This window comes from Panthera onca, chromosome B2 (assembly GCF_046562875.1).
Source record: "Panthera onca isolate mPanOnc1 chromosome B2, mPanOnc1 haplotype 2, whole genome shotgun sequence".
Classification (NCBI taxonomy): domain Eukaryota; kingdom Metazoa; phylum Chordata; class Mammalia; order Carnivora; family Felidae; genus Panthera; species Panthera onca.
Window position 1 is genome coordinate 136,176,792 of NC_138343.1, and position 18,337 is coordinate 136,195,128.

The following is an 18,337-nucleotide window of genomic DNA, read 5'->3' on the forward strand; positions in this document are numbered from 1 at the left end:
AAATGAGTTCCAGGAGATTTTTATTTTTATTTTTTTATTTTTTAAAAGATATTTTTAAAGTTTATTTATTTTGAGAGAGAGAGAGAGCACGTGGAGCAAAGCGGGGGGGGGGGAGAGGGAGAGAGAGAGAGAGAGAGAGAGAGAGAGAGAGAGAGAGAGAATCCCAAGCAGGCTCCACACTATTGGCACCATCAGCACAGAGCCCGATGCGGGGATTGAACTCACGAACTGTGAGATCGTGACCTGAGCCGAAATCAAGAGCTGGACACTTAACTAACTGAGCCACCCAGGTGCCCCAGCCCTGAGAAATTTTTTAAAACAGATCTTTTGTCAATTCTTAATCAGCTCCTTAATACTGTGCTTTGTTATAATGACAGGAGCATTGGTCTCAGTGTTCTTAAGGTCTTACATTCCAGCTATTCGGTTTCTTCTCTCCTTTCGTATATGCCACTCACTGGAAACGCTACCACCAGCAACGTCTTAAATTGGAAGCTCACTCTCCAGGATATAGTCTCTGTAGCTCCTGCTTCCACTATCCCTTCTTCCTACTGGACCTATTCTTTGTCTTTGATACTTAACACCTCCTATTCTTGATTACAAACAGTTTTGTGATTTTATTTTCCTCCTGGTCCATCTTAAGCCCCATAATCAGTCACTGCAAACTACCCTCTAGAATCTCTGTCCCCTCAACTTTTCTCCATCCTTAAAGAGTCAGTTTGCTTACTTCAGTGCCTATCCACCATCTACTTATTTCCCTTTCAGCCCCAGGCTACTCAGCACTGCTAGAAAAGGCCAGGATACCATCTTGATCTGGCCCAAACCCATGCGTGTCTTCCTTGACCCAGTATGTAGAGATTGTTCGGTACTTCTTCGCATCTTCCTCCCTGGTTCTCTTCCATCTTCCGCACTGGTCCTCTCGTGTGTCTCCCGCAGACTTGTCTTCCTTTCAGGCAGTATTCCCCATCATGGTGTCTGCTCCTCTCTGCTCTCAGACACTCTCCAGTGGCAGCCCCCAGAGCTGAATCTCTAGACTCAGAGGTTTTTCTGAGCTTCAGGTCTCTGAGATCTCTTAGGACGCCCTGTAGCCACTCAGACTTCTGTCCCACATAGGGCTCCCTGTTCTTCCTTCCCCGAACACTAGTTTTCTTCCTCCTTCATGCCACGAATCACAACTGTATCAAATTATTCCTTTTTTTCTTTTTCTTTTTAACTATCTGCCTCCTAAGTAGATTGTAAGTTCTTTTGAGGCAGGTACATTCCTATCTTGCTCATCATTACATTCTCGCCACCCGACACGGGCACATCATTGGTGCCCAATAAATTCATTGAATACGGGACAATGTATACAGCAGACATGAACAAAGCATGGCCTATAAGCCAAATCCAGTCTGCTATTATTTTTGTAAATAAAGTTTTATTGGGACACAGTCATGCTCATTGGTTACATATTGTCTGTGGCTGCTTTCACCATAAAGTGTTGAGTCAGTGTAAAAAGAGACTGTATTGCCCATAAAGTCTAAATTATCTACCCTCTGGTCTTATACAGAAAGCATTTGCTGACCACTGATATAAACTATACTCTCAGAGCACAGAGGAAGAGTATATAACACAGTAGAGAATGGTAGACTTTCTCTTCCTGGAAGAGGAGATACCTATCTGAGTCTTGAAAGGTGAGAAAGAGATATCCAAGAGCAGGAAGGGGAGGATGGGGATGATAATCCAAACATCACGAGCAAATGCTGTGGATCGTCTGTTCAGAAGTTTTGTGCAGTGAGAATTGCAAGGTAGGCAGTAAGAAACGGACTTGAGAAGACTGGACAAGGGCCAGAAATCCAAGGGCATGCTTAAGCCTTATCCAATCCCAGGGCCCTAACACCGTTTACGGTTTCCTCTCGTGTCCTCACGTCTCCAGCCTCAATCTACCTTCCCACATTTTCTGCAAATAATATCACTTCCTATTTACTAAACAATTTGAAGTGATACTATTTCTAACAGTAAATGCAGAATTTCTCCCTTTTCACACGCTTTCTTCTTTTATTCTTCAGTTAGAAAAAGGCATACCTTCTATGATGATATCAAGTCTGCACTCATTGATTTTTCCATGTCTCTCTCCTTCCCTCCCTCTCAGTCCCTCTCTGTAGTCCATCCCAGTCTAACCTTTTCCTGGTGACCTTCAAACTTTCAGCATCGTGGCCTCTCCTGTTCTGCCACTTCTCTGACCACTCCTCCTTTTGACTGGTTCCACTTTGGTTCCATGACAGAGATGCTGTTGTTCTCCAGTTTCCTCCCTCTGCCTGTTTTTTCTCTCTGTCTGTCTGTCTCTCTGTTTCACTGTCAGTCTGTCTCTGTCTCTTTCTCTGCTTTTCTTAATGGGCTCACACCTTTTCCCAGTTTTAACCGTCTGTATTCAAATACCTCCAAAATCTGTTTCCAGACATTTTCCATGCTCTGTTTGGGGCAGTGTAAATTAGTACAACTATTTTGGAAGGCATTTAGGCAATACTTATTAAAGTTTTACATGTTTTTACTCCTTGGCTCTGCTATTATATGTGTAAGAATTTTTCTGTACACTTTTGCAAGTGTGGAAAATATGTGTGCAAGCATGATAATTGCACATTGTTTGTTGTAGCCCCAAATGGAATACAATATAAATGCCCATCAATAGGGGAACACTTAAATAAATATAAATACAGTAAAATACTAGATATTCATTTAAAAGGTGAGGGGCGCCTGGGTTGCTCAGTCAGTTAAGCATTTGACTTCAGCTCAGGTCATGCTTTCACAGTTCATGAGTTCAAGGCCCTCATCAGGCTCTGTACTGACAACCTAGCGCCTGGAACCTGCTTCAGAGTCTGTATCTCCCTCTCTCTCTGCCTCTCTCCTGATCACGCTCTCTCTCTCTTTCTCTCAAAAATAAATGAATGTTTAAAAAATTTTCAAAGGTGAGCTGTATTTTGATGTGCCAATTTGAAAAGATGCCCACTGTAGGAAGTGGAAAAAACTATTCCAACTTCATACATTTAATTCTGGTCTCTTTCTCAAGTTCTAGACAAACAGTTTCCTGGGTGTCATGTCTAGTAGATAGTCCTGTGAAATTTTAAATTCAATAATTTTTAAAGGAATTTTTTCTTCTACTGGCATATGATAAATCCTCTAGTTTTCTTTATTTCTTCAAGTTTTTTCTATTCCTTCCTCCTTCTTTCTTTCTTTCTTTCTTTCTTTCTTTCTTTCTTTCTTTTCTTTCTTTCTTCCTGAGAGAAGGAGAGTGTGAATGTGTGGGGAAGCAGAGGGAGAGGGAGAGAGAATCGTAAGCAGGTTCCATACCCAGCATGGAGCCCCACATGGGGCCTGATCACGAACTGTGAGATCATGACCTGAGCTGAAATCAAAAGTTGGATGCCCAACCGACTGAGCCACCCAGGCCCTCCGGTTTTTTCTATTTCTTCCATCATCTTTCCAGTCATCCTGGTATATGGTCTCAAAGGTGTTTTTAAATTCTTCCTTTCTTTGCCCAACTCTGTGGATCATTCACCAAGTCTGTTGATTGTTCCTTCACGGAAGACTTCCAAACTATCTATTGTTTATCTTTGTAACCATGGTCACAGTCTTTTGCCTTCTCTTCCTTCCTCATGCCTGCAGTCTCTTTCCAGACTCCCCTCTCTCCCTCACTCTCCTCTGCACACTGACGCCAAATTAAATATACCAAAGCATCGTGATCATGTCACTCACTGATAAGCCTTCCATGATCTTTTCTTATATATTATGTCCTAAGCCTTTTGTTAAGCGTACCACATGCTGACAAAGCTCTCTTTCTAAGTTTCTCTCCTTATAAACACCAAACTCTACCAGCTGGATTCCTCGTGACTCTGCCATTACTCCCGCCTGTCAAATTTTATTGATTCCAGTTAATCTGCCTGCGATTTTCTTCCTCCTACTCAATCTATCCTTGGACACCTACATCAAATGCCATAGACTCATTGACATCTTTCCTAATCATGTCAGTTGGAAGTGATTAGAATCTATAAAGCAAGGTGCCGTAGAATATATTTCTTATATCCCTTTGATCAGTCAGTAGCCATGTCTACAGAAGGTAAGTATATTTTTGTATTCTAAATGTGCTTGTGTGTCAGTGTGTCAAGAGTGTGCTGGGGCAGGAGTAATCAGACTCCTGCATCTATTCTCTATCATGGGGTTCAGGCTAGCAGTTGCCACAGATATCCCTAAAATTTCAGCTGTTCAACACACAAAAGTTTATTTCTTACTCAAGTCCAGTGTAGGCATCTTGATAGGTGATCTTCTCATTCAGAGACCAGAATCCTTCCAACTTTTGATTCTACTTGGGTCCTGGAGATGCTCTTCATTTGGGCAGTAGACTGAGGAGGAGGACTAGGAAAGGCACACCTGAGTTTTCACTCTTTCATCACAGAAGTGATGTACGTTATTTCCACGCACTTTTCATTGGGCAGAATCCAGGCACATGGCCACTCTTAAGTACAAGGGAGGCTGGGAAATGTTGTCTAGGGGGAAATGCAGGAGAAAAGGAAATGCATTTTGGTGAATACATCAGTCTTTGTCAGTCTTCACTTCTGGTTAGCACATATCCATTTCTCCCACCCATAGAAGACACACTGCTCTTCCCCTAGGGAAATGGTTCAACGTTGTAGCTATCGCTGTACCCACCCTAAGTCCATCAGCTGAAAGATTTCTCAGTGATGTGCAGTCCACTCCATCAAGCATGGATGTGACTCCTAGTTTGGCAGCCTCACCCCACAAATACACTTAATATCCAGTGTTTGGAGTAAGGGCAAAGTAACAGCAGTTAAAGCTCCCACTGAGAAAAAAGGGAAGGGGGAATAGTCAGTATCACTCTTTCATAGCAGTTGTGAAATCCTACTGGGCAGAATGAGGGAAGGCTTCTATGGGAAGGATCCTGAAAGTTCTTTGAGTCCCTGAATCTGTTCTCTAGGGAAAAGGAGCTTTCCATTGTTCTCCATGTACTCTGACTTCACCTTCTAGGAGGTTCTTTCTTCCCACTATTCTTTTTGGCCGTATGTGAAGTGAGGGGTGAAAAGCTTGTCCTTTGCGTGAGCCATCCGGTGCTCACAGCACTTCCTGCCAATGCACATTCTGTGCCCACCCCAGCCATTTCCCCAAAAACTGTGCAAATGAAGAACATTTCAAGGACCTGGACAGGGCAGAACTAGAGGTCAGAAGGATCTTGGGTCCCTGCAAGGGAAAGTCACCTACCAAGGAAGATGGCACCAAGGGAGCAAACGTTTCTTAAGGCACTGCCTCATTTCCGGTACTATTTCTTTATTGATCCACACGGGCAAACCTGCTGGATCAAACAGCTACCACATCTCAATAGAGTACTTATTTCTTGTTCAACTTACGTCCAATGTGGGTGAGTCTGTCTATATGCTCATTCAGGCACACAGCTTATGTAATCAGTTCAAGGTCACATAATTGGTAAACAGATGCACCAGGATTTGAACCCTGGCAGTCAGACACCAAAGTCTTAACCACCTTCATCTCAAGTAATAAGCTGTGAGATACAGCCATTCACATTTTGCATCTTTCAAGATATATCGCTTATAATTTTCTGTCTTCATTTTGTTCCACATGCCAAAGAGTTGTGTATGTAAACCTCTTGATCATACAAATATTTATGGAGTCATGGCATTTCAGAGCATATGCTGAGACATTTTGTGGCATCAAAGATATAGAAACTCTTTAAATACAACAAAACCTACTACTATTGATTTTCAACAGCACCTTAATTTGTAATCTTTTTCTACTCATATTGCACTTTGTTTGCAGGACAACTTAATTAAGTGTCTTATGTTGATCTCCCTGGTTTTCTTTTTCCATCAGTGTCTTCTCATACAAAGAGAGGCTATGAGGTAACTACATTTTGTAAGATTAGTTTATTGTTTTTAATATGTTCAAGTATAATTTATTGTCAATCTAGCTAACATATAGTGTATACACTGTGCTCTTGGCTTTGGGAGTAGATTCCCATGATTCATCGCTTATGTACAACACCCAGTGCTCATCCCAACAAGTGCCCTCCTCAATGCCCATTGCCTATTTCCCCCTCCCCCCCCCCATCAACCCTCAGTTTGTTCTCTGTATTTAAGCATCTCTTAAGGCTTTCCTCACTCTCTCTTTGAAACTATTTTTTCCCCTTCCCTTCTCCCATGGTCTTCTGTTAAGTTTCTCAAATTTTACATATGACTGAAAACATATGATATCTTTCTCAGACTGACTTATTTCACTTAGCATAATACCCTTCAGTTCCCTCCACGTTGTTGCAAATGGCAAGATTTTATTCTTTTTCGCTGCCAACTAGTATTCCATTGTATATATACCTTTATACCACATCTTTATCCATTCATCAGTTGATGGACGTTTGGACTCTTTCCATAATTTGGCTATTGTTGAGAGTGCTGCTATAAACATTGGGGTACATGTGCCCCTATGAGTCAGTACACCTGTATCATTTGGATGAATTCCTAGTAGTGTTATTGCTGGGTCATAGGGTAATTCTATTTTTAATTTTTCCAGAGTGGCTGCACCAGTTTGCATTCCCACCAACAGTATAAGAGGGTTCCCGTTTCTCCACATCCTCACCAACATCTGTTGTTTCCTGAGTTGTTCATTTTAGCCACTCTGACCAGTGTGAGGTGGTATCTCATGGTGGTTTTGATTTGTATTTCCTTGATGAGGAGCGACGTTGAGCATCTTTTCATGTGCTTGTTGGCCATCTGGATGTCTTCTTTGGAAAATTTTCTATTCATGTCTTCTGCCCATTTCTTCACTGGATTATTTGTTTCTCAGGTGTTGAGTTTGGTAAGTTCTTTATAGATTTTGGATACTAACCTTTTGTCTGATATACAAGTGCAGGTTTGATCTGCCTACATGCATTAGGATTCTTTGTTTTGCGTGTGGAAATAGGCTTTCATTTCTATAAAGGATAAACTTCCGGGACATACCGTAAGCAAATGTTCTTTCAAGTTCCTTCTCCCACTACTTAAGTGCAGATGGACCACATCTAAAGACGGTAAAGTACAGAACAAGGTTTCCCCACAAGGGGATTCTGAGGTGCTCTGAACAGGGATTGATGTCATGGGTGGAGGAGTTCATTGTCACAGCTGTCACATCTCACAGTGGGGGTCATGGGTTGGTCTGCTTGGTAAACTGCTTCTGATTTATGACTGATGTTGTGTTTCCTTTAAAAATAAACGTTGGTCCTTATACCCTATGTGTTTCATTGTCTCACGAGCAGCTCATGGATTTAGCCTAATTTTCTCTTATTGTGGCAACTTTACCTCCAGACTCTTATAATCACCCATTTCTGGTGCTATTGATTCATCTGTCCCCTCTGAAATTGAGTTAAATGCTCTAGTCTGATTGGCTCCTTAAGGTTAGTAGACAGTATTTCAGCAGGACTTGGAAAATGAAGCCCTGACCCCAGCATGTAATGACTTCAGTGGGCAATAAAGGGTTCCTTTGTGTTCGGCAGACAACAGGTGACTGTCTAACCTTTAAAGTCCACCTAGGTTTGTACCTGATCTGAGAGGGACACATCATCAGCTCACTAGCTCACGTCACCAGCCTTTTTACCTGTGCCAGCAATGCTCATGGAGATTCATGCATGCCACACAACCAGGCAGTTATCTCCAAGAGGACAACGTTCTAGTGATATACCAGAAACATCCTCAGGGCCATCAAAGCACATATTTTTAATTTATTACACAAAGAGCAGAATCGCTGAAGTGTTTCAAACAAGCGAGTTTTTCCCATTGAAAGGACAGTGAGTTTATTCTTATAGAGGCATCAGCTTCGAGTTCTTCAAGACTCTTACAGCACTGCTTAGAAAATTGCAGCTTCACTGGATTGCATATCCCCCCAGGAGCCCTCAAAGTTAAGAAGCACTTTTGTTTGCATGGAAGGTCAGCCCCAGGGTCTTCTTATCATAATGTTTCAATGCTTTATGCTTAATGTCTGCTCCCTCCACATCCTCTATAGGAACACACACACACACACACACACACACACACACACACAGAACGAGAAAGGAATTGACAGCTGTGGGTCTGTGTCCTTGCTGGGGCTCCGGCTATGGTTCCTATGGTATGTGCAGAGCAAGCAGCGGACCTGGGCAGGTGAGAACTGCTGGTTAGAATTGACAGGATATCCGGTAAGAAGAGGCTGAGAGGGGTCCACTCTTGCCGGAGGGGATAAGAACGAGCATCGTGCGGGGAAAATGTGGGAGACTGTTGAGAAGGGTCCAGAAGAAAGAGAATTGCTGGGGCTCCACTTTCTCAGTTTCTGCACTGAACTTTTGCTCACAGCAGGTGAGCACAGGGTCCTTCCCACACTGAGAGTTCCTCCCCTGCCGGCGTGCAGTCTGTTAAGTAAACAGAGACTTTATACTGAGAAAGGAACATTTCTCTATTTTGGCTGTGAGTTGTTATTTTTAAAGCTTCATCCTCCGAACATTTTCCCCTATCCTTGTTTATTTTTTCACTAGAAAGAAAATGTGCTGCTTATAAAAAAATTTTTTTTTGACTACAGGACAAGAAAAACTCCCTTCTAGTGTGCTGTCCCTCCTTAAGGCCAAGTCACCCTTTGGTTGTGACCACTATCTCATCCCCCTGTTTAGCAACACAGAGATTCCCCTCTGCTTCGGTAGAGCTTCCACGAAGCCGGATATGGCAGTAAAACCAACATGCACTGTGGTCATTGTTTTCTGGATACTTGAGTTAAAAAGGCCAACCTCTCCCTTAACATCTGTGGCTATATTTATCTGCATATATGATCGTAATAGTTAAATACAACTGCTACGATGTACCACGTACCATGATATACACTTTACATAAGACCCCACTTACCTTTATTGGAGAAGGCTATGGCCATTTCTTCAGTATTGGTGGGGTTAACCTTGTGGGGGGGGGGGCTGCCATTCGTCATAAGACTTTCTCTACCTTTTCTGGGGGAATGTATTCCATGGTCTTTCACCTTGTCTGTCTTGTCCCTTGTCCCTGTCCCTGGGACACCTTTATGAACAAGATCCATGTCTTTCTTCTCTGTACCCAAATGTCTAACACAAGGCCTGATGTGTAATGGGCCCTCGGTAAATCTTTTTGAATGAATTAAAGTAGAGCAAGAAAGAAAGACAAAGAAAATACTGTTGGAATCCTTCCTTCTGGTGGTTGGTAGTATGGTTTGACTTAACAGTGTTGAGTCCCAATTCCCTCATTTGGACAATGGCAAAAACAATAACCTTAGAGGGCAGTTGTAAAAAGTAAATGCATTTATTGAAAGTGCCTAACATATTTCAACTCATATATAAAGAGATGGTTTGTCACATAAGTGGTGTTAAAACTAACTAGTTGCCTGGGACAAATACTAAGCTGAGTCTTTGTCTCATGTCTTACACAAAGTAAATCCTAAGCAATTCACAGCTCTGTGAATATAATAAAATCGATTGAGTTGTATACTTTATTTTTTTTTAATGTTTATTAATTTATTTTTGAGGAAGCGAGAGCACAAGTGGGATAGGGATAGAGAGAGAAAGGGAGACCGAATCCAAAGTCAGCTGGACCAGGCTCTGAGCTGTCAGCACAGAGCCCAACGTCGACCTCCAACTCATGCACTGTGAGATCACGACCTGAGCCAAGGTTGGATGCTTAATTGTGCCACCGAGGTGCACCTTCACATGAGTGAATGATACGACATGTGACTATATTTAAGTATGGTTGTTGCAAAAAATAAATCCCAGATGATGAAAGACTTAAACATAAAAACATGGAGCTGTACTAGAAGGAAACATAAGATAATTTTTTATATGTTATTGGAAGGGAAATGACATTTTCAAGCAAGACCTTTTCTAAACAAGGTTGGTAAGTCAATTATGTAATAATTAAATATTTTGCAGAAGAAAACACCAGAAAAAATAAAACAAAAGAAAACCATGACACACCATTAGAAAAGGATTGAACATACACAGAACAAAAGGCTAATTACTATAATATATAAAGGGCACATAAGAATCTATGTGAAAATGACTAATAACCTAACAGAAAAATATCAGGAAAGGATAAGAGCAGACCTCCCAGAAAAGGAGTTTAAACTGACATATTCTTCTAGCAAAAGCCTGTTGGTACACACTTTTTGGAAGCAATGTTTGAACTATTTATCAATATTAAAAATTCATGAGTCCTCTGATCTAACAATTCTACTTCTAGAAATTTTTCTATAGCTATTTGTACCTGTGTCTGAAGACAAACATAAGAATAGTTTTTGCATGAAATGTTTGTAACAGCAAAATACTTGAAGTCAAATGAAATGTCAACCAACAAAGAAGTGGTAAAAAAAAAAAAAAAAAGCGCTTTGTTCAGTGAAAAACATATACTGTTATAAAAAATTTTTTTAATGTTTATTTATTTTTGAGACAGAGAGACAGAGCATGAACGGGGGAGGGCCAGAGAGAGGGAGACACAGAATCTGAAACAGGCTCCAGGCTCTGAGCCGTCAGCACAAGCCCGACGCGGGGCTTGAACTCACGGGCCACGAGATCGTGACCGGAGCCAAAGTTGGCCGCTTAACCGACTGAGCCACCCAGGCACCCCAAAACATATGCTGTTAAAAACAGTTATGCAGCTGTTAAAAACAGTTGATGAAGAACTCCAAAACACATTAATAAAAAATACAACAAGGTGGTGGACAATGTGCTTACTGTTCATGTTATATATTATTATTTTTTCACAAATATATGTTTACATATGCATAGGATACTTTATTTTATTTTTTCAAATGTTTATTTTGAGAAAAAGAGAAAGAGAGTGCTCACAAGCAGGGGAGAGAGAGAAAGAGAGAGAGAGAGAGAGAGAGAGAGAGAGAGACAAAGAATCCCAAGCAGGCTCTGTGCAGTCAGCACAGAACCTGAAGTGGGGCTTGATCTCATGAACCATGAGATCGTGACCTGAGCCGAAATCAAGAATTGGACACTTAACTCACTGAGCCACCCAGGTGTCCCAGCGTAGGATATTTTAAATTCTTCTTGTCCCCCTCAAAGACAACATGCCCCAAATCCAGCTTGTGAACAAAAACATGCGCAGATTCCTGTCATATGTACGATCTCATTTAATTTCTGCATCAACCGTATAAAAAAGATACTAATACTTTCTTTTTTAAATATTACATATTACAAACCTTCAGGTTTGCTCAATTAATAGTTGCAACTACTAATGTTAAACCCTCCATGCCAAGGCTCTGTTGTACAGGGAAAAAGCCTAAATTTCTTATAACGTAGGACATCCTTGGTCACCTGACCTTTTCCTGCTTCCCCAGATTAATCTCTTAGCTCTTTCATACCTCTAGCACAATGGTCTGTGTTCCTTCACTCTGCTCGTCCTTTCCATGTTTAAGGCTCTCTTCCAGTGATGTTTCACACTCCTGTTGAGGAAAAGCCTACATTTCTTAAACTATCAATTCAAATGCCACCTACTAGGCTAATCCTTACCTGGCAACATAAATGGTTCTCATCCAGCCACAGTTCCCAGCTATACTTTCTCCTGTATTTCAAAAGCACTTTATACAAGCTGTTAGACCCGACTATATTATTTTAAGGTTATGAGCATATTGAGAGCAGAGTCCCTCCTTTTATTCCCGTAACTAGCACAATGCCTATAATACAGTAGCAAATCAATAAACACTTAGAAAAATCATTTACCCGAATCTTAGTCATTTTTGATTACCCATAGGTTGAAGAACTATTTTTTAATTCTTTTTAAGTTCCAATTAGTCAGCAGCGTGTTACATTAGTTTCAGGTATATGATATAGTGATTCAACACTTGTGTACGTCACCCAGTGCTCATCGTGACAGTGCACTCCTAAATCCCCATCACCTATTTTACCCGTCCCCCTCACCCACCTCCCCTCTGGAAACCATCTGTTCACTATGGTTATGAGTCTGTTTCTTGGTTTGTCTCTTTTTTTTCCCTTTGCTTATTTGTTTTGTTTCTGAAATTCCACGTGTGTGTGAAATCACATGGTACTTGTCTTTCTCTGACTGACTTATTTCACTCAGCATTATACTGAGGGAATGTCAGTATAATTCATGTCACTTCATGCATGTTGCTGCAAATGGCTAGATTCCGTTCTTTTTCATGGCTGAATAATAGTCCATTGTTTGTATGTACCATTTCTTTATCCATTCATCAGTTGATGGACGCTTGGGCTGCTTCTATATCTTGGCTACTGTAAGTAATGCTGCTATAAAAATAGGGGTGCAAATAGCCCTTTGAATTAGTGCTTTTGAATTCTTTGGGTAAATGCCCAAAAGCGTAATTGTTAGATCTCAGGGTAGGCCTATTTTTAACTTACTGAGGAACCCCCATACTGCTCCCACAGAGGCTGCACCAGTTTGCAGTCCCATCAACAGTGCATGAGTGTTCCTTCTTCTATACATCCTCACCAACATCTATTGTGTCTTGTGTTGTTTGTTTTAGCTATGCTGATGGGTGTGAGGTGATATCTTGTAGTTTTGATTTGCATTTCTATGAGGATGAGTGATGTTTATTTAGTATCTTCTCAGGTCTGTAGGTCATCTGTATGTCTTTGGAGAAATGTCTGTTCATGTCTTCTACCCATTTTTTAATTGTATTCGTTTTTTGGTTGTTGAATTTTATAAGTTCTTTATATTTATTGGATATGTCATTTGCAAATATCTTCGCCCATTCAGCAGGTTGTCCTTTAGTTCTGCTGATTGTTTCCTTTGCTGTGCAGAAGTTTTTTATTTTGATGTAGTCCCAGTAGTTTATTTTGCTTTTGTTTTTCTTGCCTCAGGGGACCTATCTAGAAAACCAGTTGCCATGGCCGACGTCAGAAAAGTTACTGCCTGTGTTCTCTTTGAAGAACTCTGTATTTAACATGGCATATTTTGGAATTGAACAGTATGTCTCTTCTAAGAATTTGAAATGAAATGTTTCATTGATGGAAAACCTTTTTTTGTTGGTTTTGCCTTCTAGAATTCAAATGAATGTTCATGCTCCATGAAGAGAAGGGGCTGCAGTTTTTTGTGACAGATTTGGAGCCAGTAGATTTTTTTTGAATGTGAACCTTATCATGGATCTGAAAGTTTATCTGTGCTTTAATACTTTTTTTTTCTTTTTATTTTCTGTGTCTTCATAGGAACCAGGGAAAATGTGTAGAGGGGATGGTGGAGATCTTTGACATGTTGCTGGCTACGTCATCTCGATTTCGCATGATGAACCTCCAGGGAGAGGAGTTCGTGTGTCTCAAATCCATCATTTTGCTTAATTCTGGTTAGTTGATAACATGGGGGAATTTAATGCTGGGTTACTGGAAGAAAGATTTACTTGTATTTTCCGCCAGATACAGGCTGCCTGTTACCAAGGCATAATATAATTTGAAAGAAACAACTGACGCACATTTAAAATAACCTGTTGTCATTGTAGACCACTTAGGGAGGTGGAGCCTGTCCTGGTCAAATCCGATGAATGAAGAACAAAAATTGGACGTTGAATCAAATGGACTTTTCGTTGAAATGTTTGCATCCTTTTACAGATACTGGGGATGTTTTTATTTTATTATTTCTATTCATATTTTCGGGTGGATGTTTTTATTAAAATGGAACTGGTGTATAGATATATCTGTCGATAGCTATATGTGTCAGAAAAGAAGTGGACCAAGTGACCAATATCAGTAAGGATCCAAGGAGGAAAGAGGCTTATTTGAGATTGACCGTGTTTCTGGTCAAAACTGATTAGGTGACAAATATAACTAGCTCAGAGATAGAAACACCTGCTCCTAAAACTGAGGCGTGTGGAGTATGGTAAGGTGGTCCAGCTGAAAAGCAGTTCTCATTGGGTCTGTTCGTGTCCAAGTCAACTGTGTCCTCCTACTGATTCATTTGAGAAAACTTAGCTGAGAGCAGCATCTGGGTAGGGGATTTCTGGTTTGTTTTGTTTTCGTTCGCAGTAAGGTTGGCTGTTGTGTAAAGAGATTCTCCAGGTCACCCAGATGGAAAGTATGGCTTAGCACCCTGTTCCTTCTGGCCCTCAGTATTTGGATTTAAGCACTAGATATCCAGTCTGTAGGACCCAAAGCTCAACAGTTGGGTGTCAGCCGCACAGTTTTAGCCTGGACCTTTACCCCTATGCCTGGTTCTGTTGATGCCTCTGACCTCATTCTCACATAGAAACCATAGCTATTTTTAATCCCTAGGCCTGATTTGGATCCAGATGCAGTCTCCAATTTCCCAATAGCTGAACAGCAGTTTGTATCGATCACATATGTAGATGTTTTGTGTCTTCCTGATGCTAACCCCTTTGCACCTCCCCTAGCCATTTTCCACTCCCCTTCCCCACCAGCGCTAGTCACCTGTATCCCTGTGTCGCTTAATGGTTACCACAGTAATCATTCCCACTTATCAACCGGTGAATGGAAATCTGTACTACTCCACGAGGCAAGGACTGAATTACAGAATGAAGTTACATGAACAATGATGTGATCCACACTAAGGAAGTGATTACCACTCCATTCAAGTTTCTGGTTCCACTCACATGCATTGTGCTTTTCATTTGAGTCATTTGTCCAGCGTGTCGAAGGGGTCAGATCCCACAATGGCTCTTTATTGGACGACAGTTCTGGGAGCAGTGCCACTCGTCTGCACAGCGCCAGGTCTTGAACCTGCTCCTTCTTCAGTGGAGGGCTGGCACACACTGACGTTTCCATGTGGGCAATCTGGAAACTTCGGGGGAAACAGGCCTATCAAGGCCTGGGACTTCCCCCGCCCCACCCCCCTCCACACTTTTACTAGGAAATAATACTCCAGACAGGAAGTGAAAATTAGCCAGAGTTCTATAACCAACACAAGTAAATGCTCTGATCTCAGTACCCAAAAATATTTCCTTCAAATCTGTGTAGCCTCTTCCTACATTACCGTTCTGTTCCTATGACAGGGTTTTTTTTTTTTAATATTATATATATATATAAAAAAGGCAAGACTTTTGCTATGAAAATGTTGGATTCGTAGACCCAGGTGTTTTAAATCCCAGAGGAGAAAACTCGTCAGCCCTCACAAGAAAGTCTTTTGTTAAAGACTGGCCCCAGAATCTCAAAACATATTTCCCACTGCAGGATTGGCCCCTCCACCTGACTCTCCTCCCACTGGGTAAACTTTCCTACTCCATCCTGGTTCTTCTACTTATTTCTCAGGATCTTCTGTGAGCTTCCTTGCACTGATGGGTTGGAACACTATTTTGGAAACACGAAGCACTATATTTTGACAGGGTTTACAGCTGTCTTTCTCTTGAGACATCGGCGCGGCAACGCGTCTTTTCTATCGAGGACGGCACTGCTGGCTCGCGAGCAGTAACAAAACAGAAGCTGTCTCCCAACCTGTAAAAAAGGGAAACCACTCTTTTTACTCCTGAAGTGAGCTATGTTTGGAAAAGCAGTTTCTGCTGCTGAGCACAGCTCCAAGTGTCTCATATTGTTCCTGAAAAACAGAATCAAAGAGGATACGACTTTAGCACAATGATAGGGTACTGGGAGATTTTTCAGAGTGAAAAAGCAGTCAGTCATATGAGGGTTACCACAGTCCTAACAATCTTAGTCCACAATTGGAGGTATGGAGCTTTTGAAAAACTGAACCAATTCATGACTCCGATGCAGGGCAGTTCTTCACTTGTCATGAGACAAAGAACAAAGTGACGTTCGTTCCAGGAATCTCTTGACAGAAGCTGGACAGGATTCAGGAAACCTGAGTAGGAAGATGCTTTTCAGATTCCTGGGAAACAAGACCTCAGTGTGTGGGGGGAACCTCGGGTTCTGTGTTGAGCCCCTGTCACCAAAGTCTGAGAGGGTGTGTTTTACATTGGCCTTGACTTTGGGGCAGAGGCACAAGGGTAGTTGAAAAGTTTTTCCATGGCCTGCTAGGAATGACTTTCAGCAAGACTCAGGAGGGTCTCCCAAATGCCAGAATTCCCATGGGAAGCCCCCTTCACAGCTGTTTGGGAACGGGAGATACTCATCGTGATTTAAGAATAATTTATTACCTTGCTTACAAAAGCCTAGAATCATCCATAGGACAAACACTATCTTTCCACTCTCCACTAAAGGCCAGAGGCGTTCCTGGTTGATCCAGAGATGCCTTTGCAAAATCAATGCCAGCTTCAAGGCATTCTGAGAACTAGCTGGAACAGAACTCAAACAAGGGAGCGGAGCAGATGAGCTCAGGCAAAAAGGCTGAGAGGGAACAGTGGCGGGAGGCGGGGCTGGTGCTGCAGAAGGGGACCCTGGACAGGGAAGGGGTCATCTGTGCCTGTTTCCTGTATTCCCCCTACCCGGTGGGGCTTCAGTCCTTCTTGATAATTCCAGTGTTTTTAATTCTTCCAGGCCCAGCTCAGACCTCATCTCATTCAGGAAATCTTGCTACCAGCGAGCTTTCCTTCGCTAGACTTAGTTCATTGAGCCAGCACCATACAACCTAGCAGTTGGTCAATGGTTGACTGATTTCATTCATTTGTTCAATAATGCAGACACTTTGTGCCAAATACACAAAAATGAATGTCATAGGTTTTTGGCTTATTTTTTTCTTTCAGTTTTTAAATTTAACTTAGATTGGTTCTTCATGCATGTATATCCTGATTTCCCTATAAACTATTTGTACTTTTTTTACATTCTTCACAGTCTCTAACCTGTGAACTGTTAACAGGTGTTATACCGTCTATTGCTTTAATAGATGCTTATTGGCTGGACATGACCAGGGCGTTGTGGAACGTTCCCATCTGTCACATGCTGGTTCTACTATTATGAAATATATCATCCTTTTCAGATCCAGATAATATCAAACTATTAAATGGGAAAAATAATGTCCATTTCCTTGGGCTACTGTGAGCTAAGAGGGAAACTATATATACAATGTCTAATGCAGTTTTTGGAACACAGTAGACTTCCATCAGTGACAGCTATCATCATCACTTGGGAATCTCTGGCTCAAAAGGAGCCAGCCCATGCCTTTTTTTCAATATAATAAAGTGCTTTAGTTTAAAGGTTTCTCGCTAGGCTTAAAAAGTATGCAAGGACTCAAGGGTGATAATAACAATAGAGACTGAGACTGTTCCCCTGACAGTTGGTTAATTGTACTGTTTAATTGTATTGAGAGAAATTTTAGAGCAAGATTGATCTCATGGATGATAACTGATTGTTAATTGAACCTAAATACTGGCTGACCTTAATGAAAACTCTGCGGTGAGCCACCGACAAATCACAGTGAGCTCATTCATCTGTTCACTGTGTTTCTTCTCATGCCCCTCCCCCCCGCCACATGTGAGTCCCACAAACTCTTCAGAGTCCACTCCCGTTTGGATCACTACCCTTTTAGTGGGTGTTTTTCAAGACTCAGAGAAATTCACAAGTCAAAGCCTAATATGTACAAATATACAATAAATCTTTGGTTTGGCCTTCAGCATTCAACTTAACCTTTTCTGAACCTGTTACAGACCACAGTTCTTTATATTCCCCAGTAACTCCAAACACTGTCACACACCTCACGCCCTGGTCACTTTATCCACCCATCAGACCCCCAGACTCCAGCTCCCCTGTCCCCTGTGCCCCTCCTGAAATGTCTTATGCTACGGAAATATTGTATTACTGGTTATCGTCTCATCAAAACTGTCTTCAGACACCATTTCCCTTTCCACTGGTGGAGTAATAAAGAAGAGTAAAGGTAAGAAACAAAAAACAGAAAAGCAAATAGCAGCAATGCAGGGTGAAAAGGAAAACAAAATACCAGAAAGAATTATGGCCACATTTCTAAAGTGTGTACCCTGGTGTTCATTTAGAGAAAAAAGGGATATGGAGTATTGAATTGGCATGGATACTTTAAGCATAAACGTAAAAACGATGCGCTCTCTTGTCTGTCATCTAGTTCTGCTTTGTTAATATAGTGAGTGTTGTCCTCTTGGTGCCTCAATGGAACCTCCGATGCTGAAGCTATGGCATCCATTTGCTTCATATGTGTTCACCAGAGGCCACGCTCTGGGCAGACGAGCATTTACTTCATGACCAATTATAACCAGCTCTCATCACAAGGAATATATGCTCTGTCTAGAGCTGAATTCTTTACACTGTTAATTATTAAACAATTATTTAGAGCAGTTGTATTTTTAAGTGGGAAATAAGACAATGACTCAGAGTCCCTATATTTAGAGGAAAGAACATTTTAAAAACATATTGGCTATAAACAATGAGGATCATTAATTCTCAACAGTTGAAGGTTTCTGACAGGCACAGGCCTTT

At 41.4% G+C, this 18,337-nt stretch overlaps 1 protein-coding gene across 3 annotated transcripts in view; it reads left to right on the top strand.

Annotated features, from left to right (window-relative positions):
- ESR1 (estrogen receptor 1) overlaps positions 1-18,337 on the top strand; it is a 376,799-nt gene that overhangs the window by 328,283 nt on the left and 30,179 nt on the right. For all 3 annotated transcript variants that reach the window (XM_060616918.3, XM_060616917.3, XM_078447465.2), the window contains one exon: positions 13,202-13,335. In XM_060616918.3, the coding sequence (XP_060472901.1) occupies positions 13,202-13,335 (134 nt within the window). The remainder of the gene's footprint in view (positions 1-13,201; positions 13,336-18,337) is intronic.